This window comes from Simochromis diagramma, unplaced genomic scaffold (genome assembly GCF_900408965.1).
Source record: "Simochromis diagramma unplaced genomic scaffold, fSimDia1.1 OVJJ01000293.1, whole genome shotgun sequence".
NCBI classification, from domain to species: domain Eukaryota; kingdom Metazoa; phylum Chordata; class Actinopteri; order Cichliformes; family Cichlidae; genus Simochromis; species Simochromis diagramma.
The window spans coordinates 8,592,639-8,612,456 of record NW_024386801.1 but is presented as its reverse complement, the minus strand read 5'-3'; the positions used below and the strand labels follow the sequence as shown (position 1 = coordinate 8,612,456).

The 19,818-nt window shown below is 38.7% G+C and overlaps 2 protein-coding genes across 2 annotated transcripts; one reads left to right on the top strand and one right to left on the bottom strand.

Annotated features, from left to right (window-relative positions):
• The first annotated feature begins 4,267 nt into the window (after positions 1–4,267).
• LOC120729735 (cadherin-related family member 5) lies at positions 4,268–14,282 on the top strand. The gene is made up of 16 exons (XM_040025571.1): positions 4,268–4,688; positions 5,414–5,520; positions 5,627–5,841; positions 7,570–7,626; positions 7,721–7,813; positions 7,923–8,009; positions 8,099–8,209; positions 8,436–8,603; positions 8,968–9,058; positions 9,138–9,244; positions 9,348–9,548; positions 9,639–9,770; positions 10,161–10,239; positions 10,336–10,526; positions 10,626–10,646; positions 11,311–14,282. The coding sequence occupies exons 2-16, from the start codon at positions 5,445–5,447 to the stop codon at positions 12,307–12,309; spliced, it is 2,628 nt and encodes an 875-aa protein (XP_039881505.1). The 5' UTR covers positions 4,268–4,688; positions 5,414–5,444; the 3' UTR covers positions 12,310–14,282.
• A 718-nt stretch (positions 14,283–15,000) lies between these two features.
• calub (calumenin b) lies at positions 15,001–19,265 on the bottom strand. Its single transcript, XM_040025573.1, has 7 exons — positions 19,146–19,265; positions 17,937–18,179; positions 17,518–17,711; positions 17,242–17,408; positions 17,077–17,137; positions 16,707–16,906; positions 15,001–16,306 (listed from the first exon to the last, which is right to left on the bottom strand). Exons 2-7 carry the CDS (start codon positions 18,155–18,157, stop codon positions 16,202–16,204), a joined length of 948 nt encoding a protein of 315 aa, XP_039881507.1. The 5' UTR covers positions 18,158–18,179; positions 19,146–19,265; the 3' UTR covers positions 15,001–16,201.
• Between the last annotated feature and the right edge of the window lie 553 nt (positions 19,266–19,818).

The window sequence follows — 19,818 nt, the reverse complement described above, 5'->3', positions numbered from 1 at the left end:
AAAACTTACTTTTAATAAAACTTTACTATTACGTGAATATACAGCAAAAAAAGGTTATATTATTAAATCACTGATTTATTAATACCATAATTAAAGCGAATAAGGATATTTAATCATTCTCATTCTCTGCTAACATCCAGTGGCCATTTCCTGTCACAGCCGTACAGTTTAACACTATAATCAGGGAGGTCAAACTCATTTTACACTTGGAGCCACATTTATTTTATTTATTTATATAGCACTTTTAATTACAACAGTGGTGTTGACCAAAGTGCTGTACAAACATACAAATTACACAATAAAATAACACACAATAAAATAGCAATATCAATTAACATCAATGACAAATAGCTAATGACAAATAAATAAGTACATGACTCTCATGCAGTATTAAAAGCCAGTGAGTAGAAATGTGTTTTAAGATAGGATTTAAAAAGGTTGAAGGTAGGAGCCTGTCTAATGTGGAGAGGCAAATCATTCCACAATTTAGGCACCACGACCGCAAATGCATTATCACCTCTAAGAACCAGCCTCGACCTTGGTGTGGCCAAGAGCAAAAGATCACCCAATGTAAGAGCTCTAGGGGGCATATAAGGCTGTGCACATACAGTGCACTTTAATCTTAAGTTGTCCAGGCCAGAAAAAAACCCTTTCTGTCAGTGTAAATAAGTTTAGCTCCACCTATAGGCCCTGTAATATCTCAATATAAGAAAAAAAGTGCAATTTCAGCTGGATGTGTGTGTTTTACTACATGTTAAAGAAAGGCTGTTCTATTTAATGAAATAAATGTCAAAATGACTCTCTGGGCAAAATAAAATGTGTAAAATTATAGAAAAAGGTTTGGTAGCTCTTTGTCCCGACTATCGTGCCATTATAAAGCAAAAAATACTTTAGATGTATTGATTGATTGAGTTTTACTTTTTATTTATTTTACTGTGGACACATTGTAATCAACTGAAATTTCAGTTACAGAGAGTGGAAAACACAGGAACTTTTCTGTCATTTAATTGTTCATCTATTACGTGGTGTAATATTTGCTCCACAGTACTGAGGCACTACCTACATGTATATGATGATGCCATTAACTAGAGAACAAAAGAGCATATCCAATATTTTGTCAGAGACATATCAGCCTAACATTAGATAAACTTATTTTAATATTACAAACACTAATACTAATATCCAGAATTTGTCTCTTACACCTCGCATGTGCCGATCTGACTGAGGTCATTTGCTGGATGGAAACTGTCCCCCTGGGCCATACACTGCCTTTAGTCTACTCAAAAATAATTGATAATTGCAATAGAAAAAAGAGTATGAACACATATATTTTATATTAAACATATGGCTTTCACTACTGGGAGAAACAGCAGAGAAACAGCATCTGAAACAAATGTCATGTGAATTCACTTAACAGCACACACTAGGCAGCAGGTGGGCACTCCATCCACACACCCACGTCATACACCCAGTGGAGTCTGCAAACCAGCTTCAACCCCCCCATTAACACAAAAAGAGGGGAAACTGACTTATTGTCAAGTTTTTTCTTCTGTGATTATATATTCCATTATTCTATTTACCTGTACCTATTGTACAGGTACAGTATTAAAAGCCCTAAATCAGGGGTAGGGAACTCCAGGCCTCCAGTTTTAGATATCACCCTGGGTCAACAGACCTAAATCAAATGATAAGTTCATTACCAGGCCTCTGAAGAACTTCAAGACATGTTGAGCAGGTAATTTAGCCATTTAAATCAGCTGTGTTGGATCAAGGACAAATCCACACCACAGCTCTTAAAATCATGTCTTTATGCTTTTGAGTTTCAGTTGGCAATTTTTTAGTCAGGTGTTCCTGCTCTGAAACTCTGATCTGCTACGTGTCCACTTTGCCTTTCACTTATTATTACATAGTGATATATAGTGCACATAGGATACAGATTAAACAGTCTTAAGCCTTTTTTTTTTCTCTGAGTCTGTCGCCAAAAACATTTCACATCAAATCATCCCAAAAGGTGTGTGTACACACTCCTTAATTTTATTGTTTGGGGGGTTCTGGGTATTTTTTGTTTTTTTGTTTTTTTGCATGGGTGTGCTGAGACAAGTGTCTAAAGATATGAGGTTTAATCTTCAGAAGTTGTCTTTTTATTTATTTACCTCTATAAAGCTGTTTTGAGTCAAAAACACAATAAAATAAACTTACTTACAATTTTACTATTGAGAGAAACACAATTGCACAATTATAAATGGTTTGTCCTTCCCTTAATCACAGCAAGTATTTAAGTCTATTACAAGAAAAATACACTCATTCTGAAAAGAAGCAAATGTTTGGGTACTTTAGCTTTGAAAGTCAACTCTTTGACTTGCCTCCTATTTTAACCACATCTCTGCTGACATCCAGTGGCCATATTCAGTCATGGCTGATGAGACAAACACAATATAACCTTTTTTGATCCAATTTAAGTCTTTTGTTGATATTAAATGAATATTCTAACTTATTAAAACACACTAATACGATTGAAAGCTTCTAGGAACATTCATATGATATTAAAATTTATTTTGATATAGTGATATATAGTGCACATAAGATACAGATTAAACAGTCTTGAGCCGTTTTTCCCCCTTTGAGGCTGTCACTCAGGGCTGGACTGGCCATCCGTCATATGGGCCGCTCGTGATTTTTCGTTTTTATGGGCCGATGGGGTTTTATTTCTTTTCTTCTTTTTTTTTAACGGTATAAATGAATAGTGGTGGATTGGCCAGTTGGTCATGATCGACTCTGGACTGGACCAATTACAGCCGAGGGGGTCGAACTTTAAAGTTGAGGTGAAAAGGAACACGATTTGTCCCGTAGGCTACTACTACAGCTAGAAAGTTGCTAATTCAATCATGAAACTGATCAATGATCAGCTGATCGGCTTTTCTCTCTGCGCCAGGAAGAGGAAACCGGCGGAGGTCGCATTAAACAACAGCAGCACGTTTAAGCTTGATCAGCTGTTATTAGAATTGATTTAATATTAATTTCTAGTATCAGCTGATGTTTGCTGGAGCCACAGCTGTAAAGCTGCTGGTCATGATATCCGTTTGGATATGTGGTGAGAGGGAAACATGAAGATGAAACCAGGAGATGTCCTTACTGAATCATCAGAGCTGAACAGGTGATGGAGAAACAGGTTTACCTTTTAGGTGACATGAATGACTTGAAGGGAAGTTATGAACTGTTTCTGAGAGACAAATAACACCAGGATCCTTTTCTACGTAGCTGACGCTGGTAGCTGTGCAGGGGCGGGTCTAGCAATGTTTTGCCAGCGGGGCAGGTAGGGCATTAACAGGGAAAGGGGGGCACAAAGAAATACTTTTCTTCCTTATTCTTATTTAAAATGTCTAGCTTTTAATAAATAATTATCTGAATCTTACAACCAAAGTTTCCATCTGATGTAAAATGTATAGAAATCCATTATTGTATTCAGTAAATATTAAGTCTAGTATATACCCTAGTAAGTTATAGTATTCTTCCCTTTGGGAAGGTACCATCTGTGCAGTCTGCAATTCTGTTGAAGAAAGATGATGAATCTATTTAAATACTGGAGAAAAATAATAAATTTCTGTGCATTTGTTTTATACGTGCATTAAATTAAAATCTTGAGGCAGAGGGTGGGGGAGTGGTTCCCTATTTTTTTTTTCTTTTGCTTTTTTGCTGGGATTTGGCAACCCTATTAGATAGGTATATGTAATTATTATTATGTTGTTATATGTTTTTTCTAAGTACTGTTTAGAATACCAGAATAGGGAGGATGGTGTAGGTTTAAGTTTATTATAAAGGCTTTATGGCTTTTCCTAAAATACCATGGTGGGCCAGTCACTAGTCAAAATGCCCGGGCTGATTTTTTGTCCCAGTCCAGATCCCAAAAGGTATGTGTACACACTCCTTAATTTTATTGTTTTGGGAGGTTCTGTTTTTCTGTTTGGTTTTTTTTGCATGGGTGTGCTGAGATAAGTGTGTAAAGACATGTGGGTTAATCTCCAGAAGATGAACAGCTAATCCCTTGTCAGGGTCTATTAGTTGTCACACATTAATTGCTAATTGAACAAATCCAGCAGGGACGAGCTGTATTGCCAAAGAAAATGTTTAGAATCATTTAAAAATTTCTTAACTATCTCACAGCCTGAAATTTAAATCTATGTATGACCATCCTAGACCTAATGTACTAAACAAAATGATGTTGTTGTTATGCTCTGTAATACTGACAGCTGAGTTTGCCAGACACAATGTCTATAAAGGTGAAGAGTCTCAGTCTCAGAGTATCATACAAATCTCTTGAATTCACTTGGTACCCCAGTCTCTGACCTCATTGTCAGGTTCCTGTCATCTCTAATCTCTTTGGCGTTTTCCTCTTTGGCCAGGTAAGCCACGCCCTCAGCCTTTAGCCTCTGAGCTGGCATTTATCCCCGGACACACATAAGCTGCTGTCTGCTTTTTAATGTATGTGGGGAGGGCGGTGTCAATGTGTGTGTATGTGTGTGTTTTACCTGTTGCTGTCACTTATTTTTATTTTTGAAAGCACCACTCTGTCTTTCTTAACAATGTTTGGTGGATTTTTGGGGTTTTGAGACTCAGACATGCCACGTCCATCAGAAGTCAGGAGGATATGCAGACTGACCAACTAGCTTCAGCGGATTTGACAACAACAGGTCAGTCAGCCGAAGTTTATCAAACAGTGTGGATGGCAGATCAATCTTGATCTATAAAACAAACTGTTCAGATGAGTGTGTAAATGCAGGCTTCTGTGTGTTTATTTTACTTCATATAAACGGTAAAGTTGTTATTTCAGTGGGATGTGCTTACAGATCCAAACAGTTACTCAAGAGCATCGCAGACCCACAGTTAAACTATTTGGTGGTATAGTAAACAAGGTCAAGGTAGAGATGCTGCTAAAAAAAAAATTTTAAAAATCCAGCGATTCCTTAAGTCTGATTTAAAAAAAATTTGGGAGTTGTTAGTATTTCTGATATAAGACAATGTAATGAGAACACTGATGAATAGTAAAAAAATCTTTAGAAATCCCTGATACAGGAGGCATGTGAGTATTACCAGCACTGACAGAGTAGAGTTAAGATTACATGTCTGCAGATGAACTGGGAATAAAAGTAAGGAAAGCATGTTAGAGAAACATGTAGCTAACTATTACTATTACTATTACTATTACTATTACTAGTCTGCTCTTTCTGATTGAAGAAACCCCAACTGAAACCCAATTTAAATTTATTAAACTGGATTTATAAGGCAGAGTTGAGTGTATTTGTGTTTGGGTATCATGTCACACTCTTAACCTAAATAGAATAACTGAATGTGACACACTAATAACAATGACTATGTTTAGTTAATTGTTTTTTGCTCTTTCTCTGCCTTGACTCAGGCAGAACTGGCTCCTGAGTCCTAACCCGGGAATGGCCTTCACTGGACCAACTGCCAGGGCTCCAGTCTGCTTGCTGCTGGTTCTCTTGTATCTTCGCACAGTCACAGGTGCAACCACCTCACAGTCAAGCCAAAAGCTTAAGTTATAGGTCACACTTAATGAAGCTTTAACCCCCCGTCTATGTGTTCAAGTGTGTGTTTGTGTTTGGCACAGGAATGTCAGGCTGGGGTGGATGTTTGGACGGCCAGAATGTATCTGCAGCAATCAAAGAAAACACAGTTTGGGGAGAGATTGTTGCTGAGTTAATGGCTGACACCACAATGGAGGGAGTGCAGTGGAGCCTAATTGGAAAGGATGCACATTGGTTTTTCTTGGATGGAAGCAACATCCGGCTCAACACGTCAGCTGACCGGGTGCTTGACAGAGAGGTAATGGCACTGATAACTGAGCTGTCTACAAGGCAGAAATATTTAGATGTGTAATATACTTTTTGTAGTGCCCTTGAGCCACACTAAGGAAACTGTATTTGGAACAAACACATGTTGAACCTCACTATCTCCTTCTTGGCCCAAACCCAACCTCTCTTACTGTCATCCTCTTACATCATGGCAACTGTTAATGGGTCAGCTAGATTATCTCTCTCTCACACCAAGAAAGTCTTTCAATGTGCTGATCACTCATTTAAAACAAAAAAAATGAGACAAACAACTTCAGAAGGAAGAAGCTATAATATTTATAATACATATAACCCCAACAATCCTGAACTTAAACAGAAAGAAATGGGTTGATCTGTGAACAAATGACATGTTAGCATCACACAGTTGCTGCAGATTTGTTGATTGTTGTACATCTATGATATGATATGAATCTATCTATGATATGACTCTCCTGTCACACTAAATCCCAAATGTTCTCTGTTGGATAGAGATCTGTTAGCTGTGGAGGCCATTTGAGTGCAGTGAATACACTTTCATATTCAAAAAACTACATGATTTTAGCTTTGTGACATGGTGCATTATCCCGCTGGAATCAGCCAACAAAAATGGGTATGCTGTGGTCATAAAGGGATGGACATGGTCAGCAACAATACTCAGGTAGACTGTGATATTTAAACAATGATCTGTTGATACCGAGGAGACCATATTGTGCCAAGAAAATACCCCCCACACCATCACATCACCATCACTAGCATAAATTACTGGATCCATGGTTTCATGTTGTTTTATATCAAATTCTGAATGTCACAGCAGAAATTGATAATCATCAGATCAGGCAACGTTTTTCCAATTTTCTGTTGTCCAATTTGTTAAAACTGTGCAAACTGTAGTCTCAGCTGACAGATATAGGTGTAGTCTTCTGCTGCTGTAACCATCTGCTTCAAAATCCAGCATGGTCTGCCCATTCTCCTGTGACCTCTGGCATTAATAAGGGATTTTATTTTCTTCTTTTTTATTGTTGACGCCAGACCAGCCCATCTGGCACAGACAACCATGCTGTGTTCAAAATCAATTAAATCACCTTTCTTCCCCATTCTGATGTGATTGGCTGATTAGTTTGTATTTACAGGCAGCACCTAACAAAGTGGTCAATGCATAAATCTCCACATATCTATGTGTTTATTTTAAATATGCAATTGCTGCAGTGAAAGAAATGTTATAATTTCATACTTTATAGCATTAAGTTATCCAAATGCAGACCAAATCTAAGTTATATATTATATAAATCATTATAGAATGGAAAGACTCTTTACATATTTAATAATCAACTCAAAAACTCAACACAAATCAGCTTAAAAACTATGATTACAACAAGTCTATTCTTTTAAATTGATTTAAAATCCCTTTATACAAATTAATGTTTCATGTTATTAGACAGGTATTGAGTGCTCACATGACTCTTATGTCCTGTTTACTGAATAAAGAGGAATGGCCTAAATTAAGATTTGAAAAATAACCCTGAACATCAACAGAAGTACTAACCAGGCCCAACCCTGCTTAGCTTCTCTATAAGTGTCTTTGATGGACTCTGGTTACAAAGTTTCTGATTTGGAAAGGGACTCCATTTGAAATGTGTGGTTTTGACAGCTATGTTTAACAATGTTATCATATCACTGAATGAAAAGCTCTGCCTGTCGCCTCTTGTTTTATATCTTTTAGGCACTGGGACCCATCCTAATAGCTGAATTGACATGTCATGAGGACGGCATCCTTCTGGTACACTGTCTTCCATCATTTTACTCATAATTCCTCTTTGTATCATTCCAGATTCAAAGCTGAATATATGTGTGTCTTTTTGCTGTTATTTTAGAGTGTTTACAGCGTCCTGGTGAAGATTCTTAATGAGAATGATAATTCACCTGTGTTTCCAGAAAACACAGTCCAGACTCTTATTATCAGTGAGGTATAGGGCTTTCAAAAATACCCGCACGCAAATCTCTGCATGTGTATATTACAATAAAAATTCCACTCCTGCTGCCTCAAGTGCTTCTCTGTCTGTCTGTGTTTTCAAGCTGACTGCAGTGAATACTGTGGTATTTACTGTCCAGGCCACAGATGCCGATAATGACAACATCATTTACTCAATTGACCAGGCATCCGTAAGTTGTATTTTTCTACCTTTTAAATAAAAATTGGAAACATAAACAAACAATTTATCATTGTTTATGTATTTGTGTGTATTCCACAGCCTGATGCTGAATATTTCAAAATTGATCTACCAAACAGTGGAGAGGTGGTGCTGGCCAAGCCTCTAGACTATGAGACCAAAACTGTGCTTACTGTCACCATCTATGCCTCAGTATGTACATTTACTTAATTTATATTTCTTTGATTCTAATCACGTGAGTAATTGTGCAAATATATACATATGTTGCTAGATTGTTTTTTTTTATCCCAAAAAATAAAATAAAAATACAATCAACATTTGATTCACTGGTTCTCCTGATTGTAAGACTGTAAGAAAAGCTTCACTGTATTTCATGCTTCATGACCAGTGTAATATATTTGACTTGTCTTTATTTCAGGAAATGAACACTGCTGAGCACTACAATATCAGCACCAGTACCACCATCACTGTCCAAGATGGAGATGACCAATACCCACAGTTCCTGCCCTGCATGTGGCTTTTCCAGGAGACTAATCAAATCTGCACCAGCCCTGTGTACACGGTCAACGTCACTGAGGGGGAAGAGGTCAGGTGCTAAACCCTCCCTCACAGATGGCACACACATGTCATCAGAGCAACACAGTGCGTGGCTATCAGTCGCTCAGAGCTTGGTAAACTTAAAGCTGACAAAGTCCAAAATGTTAGTTTTAGCAGATCAAAACACCCAAGATAATGCTCTGAGCTTTATTTTCTTAAAAAACAAAATAAAGGATATTAAATTTAAAAAAAATGCTGAATTTCCTTTATTTTTTTATTTAGATTCTATCAAAAAATTTTATGTTATCTGGCATTTTTGTAATTCCCTGTCACAGTTCAAACAAGACTCAGATCTAGTGGCTTGGTTACTACTTTATTAGAGCTGATTTGAACAAATATGTATAATATTGCAGGACATTTTGTTGGACTTTTCTCCTGGTCCCATTCATGCAGTGGATGGAGACAGAGGACTCAACTCTTCACTGAGTTACACCATCCTGTCAGGTAAGATAACCAGCAACACAAATCAGTATTTAAAAATGTTCAGTGTTTGTATCTGTAACTGGGTTTTTCTGGGTTGCAGGAGATGATGATGAACATTTCACGATGGACAGGCTGACAGGTGAGACGAGGCTCACTCGAGGGGTGAGAGACAGGCTCATAACTCCACTGCTGTGTCTTCAGGTCATGGTAAGGCTCAAACACACTGTAAGTGGCAGGTTTAAAATGTATGACGTCTTCTTCAGTACCAATCTCATTACTGTGGCTTTTTGTCTCTATGTCATTCACCCAGGCATATCAGGATAACGACCCCAGGAAGTATTCTGTTGCTACAGTGTTGGTCCGAGTTCTGGCAGCGAACCAGTTTTCTCCAGAGTTTGACAAGCCTGAATATCGTGGCTTTGTAGTGGCAAAAAAAAGTCCAGCCTCTCTGGTCGATACTTACGGTAGCAAAGCACTAGTGCTACATGTACACGACCAAGATTTTAACCAAGTATGCACTGTGACATGCACAGATACAACCATGCTGCCGATGGTCAGTGCAGTCTGTAATGCGTCACCTTTTTTCTCCACAAACTCACAGGGTTTCAATCCAATGATCTACTTCACGTTCAATCCCACATCCAATCACACAGACATCTATCAAGTCACACAGGAGGGTCTCCTGATAGCCAAGACCAGCGAACTCAAACCAGAACAGGAATATGTTCTGGAGGTGAGCCTCGAAACTGTACAGGCTACAAACCTTATGTTGTGTTACTTACATTTAGCACTTTTTAAACAACCATTTGAATTGAATTATACATTACAGAGAATTTAAATAAAGTAGTATAAAATAGTTCATATATATTCAATAACATTGTCTTTCTATACTAAAATTGTAGAAACACAGTAAGAACTGGTGGGGGGAAATGTAACCAATATGTAACAATGTAAAATCGATTGGCTAAAATATTACAACCTGTAGTTACTAATAACATAGGCGAGTTTATATTAGGTCTATGTGAATCATGTTTTCTGTGCTCCACTTGCCCTCTGTCTTCCACGAAAGTCTCATAAAAGATGCATGTAAATAAGATAATGATGCCATTAAAATACTTTGCAGGTTATGGCTGTAGATCAGGAATCAGGTGATGCCACGTTTGCTACCGTAGTTGTGGAGGTGTTACCTGAAGGGCAACCAAGTAAGGTGACCCATCTGCACACTTGTATACACTGCTGATTGCTAATAATCCTGCAGACTAAAACAGCCTCTTCATGTTTTACTTTGTTTGCCCCAGTCCCCTATGGTCCACTGCGAGGTGATCACGTGATCGGCTGCACAGTGGGTAAAGCGTTGTTTCTGAGCATGGTGTTTATGACTGCACTTGGATGTGTCCTGTCTATACTGATGTGGCTGAAGAAGAAACAGAAGGGAAAGAGAGGCCCATTGGAGAGAGGCTGTGTAGCACAAGGCAAACATCCCAATGTCGTAAGATAATTTATGACTAAAATATTTACTAAAATTAAAATTAACATTGTTTTATTTGTCTGAATGTGATCCAAAATATTCTGGCATTTACTCCCACAGAGCTTACGATGGTTCCAGCTGGTGAGTGGCCTGTTTGTTTGTTTGTGTGTTTGTTTGTTTGTTTGTTTGTTTGTTTGTTTGTTTGTTTGTTTGTTTGTTTGTTTGTGTGTTTGTTTGTTTGTTTTGTTTTGTTTTGTTTTAGAGTTATCTGTATCCTCACCATATTTTTTTTCCTGTAGTAAAAACTGCTTGTCCTTTTAATGTTACTTTTATAGCATATTTATCTTCTATCCAAAACCAACTAAGGGATTTAATTACAGTTTTACATCTGAACTCTTCTAATTCTGCTAAAAGTAAATGATCAGGTTTTACAAAACTGAATAAATAATAAAATTCATGTAAATACAAGATACAACTTCCTCACTAGTTCCAAAATTTCCAACCCCATCTCATGGCCTTCATCTGCAGATTTAACTCAAACTTCCTATTACAGAATAACACGCACAAAAGGTGTGGTCAAGAAATGTCACATGGACCCTGTTTGTCGAATCTACTATTTCTAATGTTAAAGTTTATACAGTATTTGAATATTCAGAGTACTTTATAAGTCTGTGAGACTCGAGGGCAATCTGCATATTCAAATAATCTTGCTCAGGATGATTTGCTTGCACCGTCTTTGTGTCTCTGTGCAAAAAGTAGCTTTATTCCTCTGTGTGTTGATCTGATGAATGTAATCACTCCTCAGATGAGTCATCATAATACTATGCCACAAACGGAGGAAGTACCCTACAGCAGTGAAGAATATGGAACTTACAATCCTTCCTTCAGCTTTACTGAAAACCCAGGAATCTACATCCAACAAGGATGTACCCCCTGTCAAGAACCGACCCCACCCACAGATACAGCTGTACCTGACACCAGCTCCATCCCCACTGAAACTGTAACCTTTGACAATAATGTTTCTACACCAACCAACATATCTTGCATTTCGCCCACTTTTACAGCCCCTGCAAATGTGAGCCCAACAGATAAAACTGAGGGTGCTGCTCCACCCAACGAAACCCCTGGTATCCCACCAGAATCAAACCCGGAGTCTATTGAGGAACAATCTAACATCAGCCCAAGCCCTGAAACCGATGACGCTGATACAACTCCACCTGTAACATGCCCGGATATGCAAACAGGCTCCAATGATGATCTTGTTGACCCAACAACTAGCCCCTCCTCTCAATCCAGTATTCCATTCAGTCGTACCCGAATCGCTTCAGCAGAAATTGACAAACCCTTTCGTAAATCTCGCGTGAAGACGCCCTCATATTCGCCTTTATTGTCCACATCCATCCCCAGGCAGACAAGCACACCCCCACCCACCCCAGAGGATGTCCCTTTAAAGGCCACATTGGTACATATAGATACCTCTCCCACTGAGACGCCACCAGAAACACCAGAGCGAACGGCGGTAGCTCTGAGCACAGAGGTGTACCAACCCTCTACGTCACTGGATGAAATAGAATCAGAGCGTCTCGACGGGACAGCAGACAGTAGCAGTCATCCTGAGGAAAGAAGGGCATCGACAAACTCGGGAAACACCCAAGATGACCGCAGGGTGGGGGAGGATGATGATGGTTTTCTGGGAGATGAAGATGCAGACAAGAACAGTGAGGGTGAGTTAGAGTCAGACGAAGAAGAGCTGCTGAGAGTGATGGCTCGTTGTAATCCCATTTTTATCACATTTAGTAAGTGATGTCACTATGATATCGCAGGCGGGCGACAGAAGATGGCGCAGGTAAGACGAAGATGGAGAAATCATGGAGAAACAAAGAAGCACTAAAGGCTGGCTCTGCTGTTCTGAAGGCATAAATGAAGACTGGGTGTATACACAGCGCACTTGAAGGGCCACGTCAAAAAAGGCCTGCATGTGTTTGCACTAATAAGCTACAACATTAAAACCAAAGTGCAATGTTCTCCTTGGAAATCTTGAGTCCTGTTGCTTTGATGGTGCCACTCACCCAAATAGTTGCATAGCTGCAGATTAAGGAAACCTATCCAGTGAGATGGCACTCCCCGGCAGCAGTGGCCTCCTTAAGCAGAATGATGCTCACAGAGGCTCCCACAAACATGACAAAGAGGCTAAGTTAATGACTTGGACTCTTCACATACTAATCTTACTGAACATCCGTGATGTACCGAAGACCTGGAGTCAATTTTTCTGAATAATGTTTTAGTAACACAAGAGGAACCTCCGTGATATTTTGACACATGGTTTGAAAGTTGTGGCTTATTAGTCTATATGTAAAACAACATGTAACGTGTAACATGTAGCATGAAATACACCATGCTGATCCATTCATAACACATACAGTAGTCATAGTCTAAATAAGATAATAAGGATACCATGAAAATGCAATACAAATAAAGAACACACTGTTTTAAAACAAATGTAAGCATAAATTGAGATTTTGTTGTCCAAACATTTCACACTAACCAAATATACGAGTTTATCCTGAATATGATGAAATATGTGAAATATACTTCAAAGAGATAAATATACACAAATCTCAGTGAAAAGTGCTGCTAAAATTCCATCCAGACTGAATATGGGGGGTCGGTGGTGTTGCTGTGGGTGTACTAGTCACAAGCAAAACACTTGCTGTAATATCAGAGGACTATGTAAGGCTAACATTTAAATCCACAGGGATAAATGCAGCTCCAGTTTATGTACATGTTGTGGCAAACAGCACAACACATACTTGATGATGATCGTTTATCAGTAATCAGAATGTTCAAAGGGATAATCACAGCAAATGTCTGATTTTCTGGTCACATTTCAGTCAGTGACGTCTTTTTGCAGCTGTTAAAACCCCAGCAGCTGCCATCACATGACATAAGTACAAAATCTACATTTAAAGTCACAGTGCAAAGCACAGCCACATTTGAAAAGCCACTTACCTGTACATCTAAGGTTCCACAGCGTTATGAATTTTGATGAGAAGAGATTTACAGTTATGAATGTACTTACATAAAATTAGTATAAAATATGTGTACATTCATCACGGAACATCAGTTTGAAATCAAAGAGAACAGGGGAGCACATGTTACAACAGGCATGGACACATCTGAAGTTTTAATCTCTCAGTATTTCAAACACTCAGCGCCATCAGTACCCAATCTGTTCATCTACTCTTAAAGGCTCCATTCTGATGGACCTTTTCAGATCTATGTCAACATACACTGCATGTCAGTGGGAAAAAAGCCAAGGAACTTCTGTAGATCTTTATCAAGCTACAGAACCGGAGAAACTATTTCCTGGTAGGAAAATGGCTTCATAAACTGTGATGTGGGGGGGAAAAAAAGAAAGAAAACAAAAAAAATTCTACAACCACAGGGACTCTTCCTACAGTTAGCTATACTGAATGCTCTATTAATTTAATTACAGAAGCTACTCGAGCACAGGAAGCAAGCTTTGAATTTTCCAAACAGTATTTTAAGGACTTACTTGCTTTTTCTGATTTGACAGGACAAAACTGAACTCATTACAAAGAACTGCAAGCACAGCATCAGGCAAACACTCATGAACTGGTTGATGCAATCTCTACAGTGAAAAACGCTGGTGGCAGCCTCGTGCTATTGGGCTACTTCAGAAATAAAGGCAGGTCAGAATTGGCCATAGTTTAACTTTCAGCATAGCGTGTCTAAAGATACGGTTTCAGTTTTCGTTGTTAAAGGCCACTGACAGATGGTTCTAGACACTAGAAATCTAAAGATACAAAAGGTGAAAGGTTGTGCATACTACTGATTCTTCCTTTAATAAGTTTGTCAGTGTAGCAGGCAGCACTCAGTCTTGAATATTCTGCAGATAAATCCTGTTCTTCTCACATTTTTGTACATCAATGCAGAATAAAAAAAAACAAACATTTTTCTGTAAAAACTTAAAGGTTAAGGCTCCTAATGAATAGCATCAGGTAAGTGAATGTGAATCTAAAGATCACAAAGACCTCAAAAGAAAAGAGCGTCTGAATAAATTGTTAATATTCATCACGCCCTATTCTGAATAGTTTGTGACTTCGCCGCATTCATTAAATACTGTGTGCATTCAGCTCAGTTCTGACACTTTTGTATATAAAAACACCAACATTGCTATTATAGTGAGCTGAGAAGGGAAAATGAATGTCTGAAAAAGAAGGTGGAGGGAAGACAACAAGCAGGTCAACATTCTGAACTGTGTTTTTCCTTCACTGTTAATACGAGCACTGATATTTTTCAGCTTCCACTTAATATGATGAAATGTTTTATAAGATTATTTATTAGGAATGTGAAGTTTGTAGAAGACAGTAACTGAGCAATTGGTATGTTTAGCTTTCCAGAGAATAGCTGTTATACAGCAGAAAGCTTCTGACAGCTTAACCAACACAAAAGAATAAAGAAACCAAAACACTCCTTTTTTTATTTTTTATTGAGACTTTGTTCTCAATCACAAAAACTGGACCTGATTGTTAGAGTGCTCACTTTGCTGAACAACTTGTTTACAGTAAAGTCACTAGTGAAAGGCTGTTGCTGCAGTGAGCTTGTAAAAAAAGTCATATATAATACCATAAAAATTATTAACAGTGGTTATAAATGCTAGTAGTGATAGTACAAACATGACAAACATATCTGGGAAAGAAATGTTGAAACGTCATTTTTTTCTAAACTAAATTGCTTACAAAACAGGACAAAGATTTTGGTTGGTACACAAATTAGTTCAGCTGAATCAAACAAAACTGTAACAATAAAAGCAAAAAAAAACAAGTCATCAAGAATACAAGTAAATATGTACACACGGATTCACATGCACGCACACGCACTCACACTAATGAGGTGATGAGATAGAAGAAAGGAGGCAGCATTGAGGACGAAGCATCCATCAGTCCCTAAATTCATCTGTATTCCTTCAGCTAACACGAAGCACGTCGGTTGGGATGTGCAGATTTTGTTAACGTGGAAGGTTTAGGCCCAGCTTAGCAAACAAAGCCTGGTCCAACTGATGATACTGTATTGCACTCGACCAAATGGTCTCCATTGCCACTGGAATTCAACATATACCTCCTTGTTACAAACAGCTGTTACTCCAGCATCACAATAATATGAAGAAATGAAAAACAAAGTACAAGTAAAGTTTAGTTTGAGCCCAATTACAGAGCAATGGTACAAATTCTGCTTTTTGTTTCAGTCTAATGCACTACAGAATGACATGCTGTGACAAGCTGCTCTGTAGGCTACAAACTAAAACTCTGTTCCATGAAGCATTTTGCAACAAATCAAGGCTATGCAAAGAAACTGTCTTCTCAAAGAAAATAATATCTGATTTGTCCTTTACCTGACATGGGCAAAAAAAAAAGGTAGTGTATGGAAGCAGAGCAAAGGCCGGCATTATATATCCCAATCTGAGGCATTGCTTAACATGAGCTCACACTGGCCGATGGTGTGCAAGTTGCTTAGAATGTTAGTGTGTGTGTGTGCAATGGGACACATTCAAGAAATCAAATAAATTATTGTCTGTGGCGTTCGATTAGGCAAGCTCATCTTGTTTAAAAAACACTCCACGGCTAAAAGGTGGCACACAAGAAGAGCACACAGTCTTTGGAGGCAGGCGGATTTTAGAACTCATCGTGTCGAGTCAGCGCCTCCCCGAAGTCGGTCGCCTGGCTGCCCACGAACAGGTCATACTTATCCACAATTTCGGCTTTGGTGAGACGGCCATCCTGACAAAAGAAACACAAGAAACCATCTGCTATAGGCATTCAGTTTGTCCTATATGTTTGAACTAACACAATGGTCTGCCTTTCAAGCTATTTTAAAGGCCTCCAATTGAGTTTTGATTACAGATACACCAGTATTTTCTGAACACTGGTATGAGCTGATCATGATCTTGCTGACTGGTCTGGTCTCGACTAGTGTTTGGGATCACATTTAACAATTTACTAGGTCAAGTCAATTTTGCTACATATTCAAAAACTTAAAAATGTTATAACCAGTGTGGGCATGAGTCCACTTTCACTTTCTATACCTAAACCTATACCTAAACTCACGGTGCAGATAAAAGTAAAGTCACAAGGAACAAAATGAAAGAAATAAGTAATTTTGACATTTTACAGTACTCACTTTGTCTGCATCAGACTCATAGACCAGATGCTTGGCCTCAGCCTCAGCGTGGTCATAGTCACTGGGCAGGATCCAGTCTCTGGTCTCCTCCTTGTCCATCTTCCCGTCCTTATTTTTGTCTCTGAATTCAGTAAACTGCTCCCTCTCAGTCTTCACCCACTCAGGTTCTGAGGTGTCTCCCTCCTGGTTGTACATGTCACCTAGACCACAAACAGACAGGAACACATTGAGTGATGAAGCAAGTGCTAGAAATGCAACGTGGCCTATAAAATATAATAAAACTTAATATGTGTGTTGGTTTGCTTCCTCCAATCACCAAAAATCGTGTGGTACAAACTAATAATGATGCTGGTAGGCTGTCAGAACTCACCTATGTACTCATCCAGGTCAATTAAGCCATCTCCATTCTTGTCAATGTCTTCCATAGTTTCCTTAAAAAAAAAAGAAGAAGAAAAAAAAAGTACATAGTGAGAAAGGATAAGGAAGATATCCAGTTGGTCTCAGTATGTAGCACCTTTGTGAGTGTGTCTCTCACCAGCACTACGATGTCTTTCATGTGGTCATACTCCTCAGGGTGAAGGAAGGCTGTAAACTCCTCCTTGTTAGCTTTCATGTCATTGTCCTGGTCAGCCATTTTGAATCTCCTCTCATCACGAGCCATCATCTGCCTGTAGCTGAAGCCATCTTCAGGGTCGGGATCATCTGCGAGTCAGAAGACACAGCATTTTTCAGTGTGAGCCCAAGAGTGGCAAAGTACATTTGTCTATAAAAATAAAGCTAACGTATGAAACGAAAACTGTCTGCCGCGTACCCAGAATGTATCCATAAGTGGCATTCTTGTATTCCTCCCATGACACCACGTTATCCCCGTTGAGGTCATGACTCTTCCACTGTCGATCCACATCATCATAGATCCACCTCTTCTGTGCGTGCTTGATCCACTTCTTCATTTCCTCAACAGTCACGTAACCATCTTTATCCTCATCTATACGCTCAACCAACATGCTGGAAAGAAAGAGCAGAAAAATTAGAAAAGGTTCATTTTTTCCCCCCCTAAAGTTTTGTCATCTCAGATAAGCATGATCAAAACAAAATGTACCACAAGAATTACTTTTTCAACCAATTTTGGGATTCATTTGTATCTGCATAATTCCTCAAAGTATTCAGGTAATTACAAACATCCCCCAATGACTTTAAAAAAAAAAAAGAAGCAGAAGACAGTGTTGTTACCCGAGCCTCTCCTTGCTCTCTTCTGGTGTGAGCTGGTCAAAAGTCTTAGCCTCTTCCTGTCCCAGAAAGGCTTCATGGTCATAGTCAAAGTTCTCAGTATCATCGTGCTCTCGGCTGCTGAGAGGTTCATCGTGGTGCACACGGTCCTTCTTGTCTGTGGGTTTGCTGGTGGCGTAAACCACGCAGAGAGCAAAACACATGATGAGTGGCCGCAGCTCCATCCTGTGCACGTACAAGCACCGTCTAGAGCAGGAGTTTGGAGGGGAGAAAAAAAGTCACCAAAAAGCCATTGTCATCCTCCTAAACCCATTTCTTTATCATGGCATGAAAGCATGCGGTCAGTACTAATCCTGTCTTTTGATTTCATTCATTCATTCATTGCTGGTTGCCAGTATATGACTCAAAGGGCAGCCAAATACCACAAGTACTGCTAATCTTTCACAGCTTATGCAATCCTTTATTTGTTCTACTGCTGCTTTCTGGAAGCTGGTGTTCCACACATTGTTATTACCATAATCTACTCGACAGTTCCCAGCATATTACACAGTCACTCCACACAAAGTATTAAACCAAAACATGTTAATGGAGCATGTTTATTGCCTTTTACTGTACGGCGTAAAGCTTGGTATACTTAATAAACTGGCAATTGAGTACAGATTTCTCTTCAAAACATGCTGCATGATCTTTTGCTCCAAACATCCACAGATTTGAGCTTTTAAGCAAACTTATGAGATTAAGCTACCTGTTCACATATCTAAAAGACCTTTGTAAGTTTACCTGGCAAAAACACACCTAATAACGGTTTTACAGAATTGCCGGGTTGCTATCCCATATATTCTAATTTTTGGTCATTTTATCATCCTGTGATCAAAAAAAGCTCACCATTATACTGGCTTTAGCGTGGCAAGTGATATAATCTTTTTTTTTATCTCGACAACTTAAATCTTGCCTTTTTTGTATTAAAGTTAGAAGCAACAGTTTGTGACCGTTATTTCTAAGACCGTTACCATCCATACCAAGGTGAGGCATTAATAGCAGACTGGCTAACCCAGGATACCGCTAGTTTTTCCCCCTATTAGTCTTGCAATTTAAAGCGCTCAATGCGGATAAGTCAGCACCATCATAACGGACCACTTTAAGTCACTATTGGAGAAATACACTTTGCCATATTCTTTTAGAGATTTTACCCAATTTATTTTGAGTACTCACCGGTTTCTTCTGCAAAGTTCGTCGCTGTAGCCTTACGTCCGCCCCTCGGAAACACACCCATGCACTTCCTGTGCTAGAACAAAAATCAACCAATCAGGTTACGCGAAGCCGAATGCGATGTCGCTTGTTCATTGGTCCACTTCAAGAGAGCATCGTTGATTGGATTGGCCAAGAACCGCCACGTCCTCAAAGGCGACAAAACACACTTCATTCATAAATGCCACTGTCAAAAAAGCTACAAAACCATCACATTTTGCCTAAACATGTCGCTTATTATTTAAATAAATAAATACATTAATTATATATTTTTGTATAGTATTAATGTTGTTACATTTTATTGATTCCCAAGGGGAAATTCATTTGTCAAAGACAGAGGCTACAAAAATGAAGAGAAGCTTGGCTATTACATATTCAGACGCATAAAAGAAGCAGTCACATAAACAAGCACAAGTAAATAGAAGTCGGTTTTTTTCGGCTTTTTTATTTGTTTAAAAAATAAACAATTTTCTACAATTATACAATCCACAATTATAAACTTGCTAATTGTAGCCAAAAAGAAATGAAAAAGAACAAAATGCAAGGAATTTTCATTATTGTAAATTCTAAGCTGAGTGGGTCTGACCCAGTATCTGTATGTCCATCCTATGAAGATATGATGAGAATTAATATACAT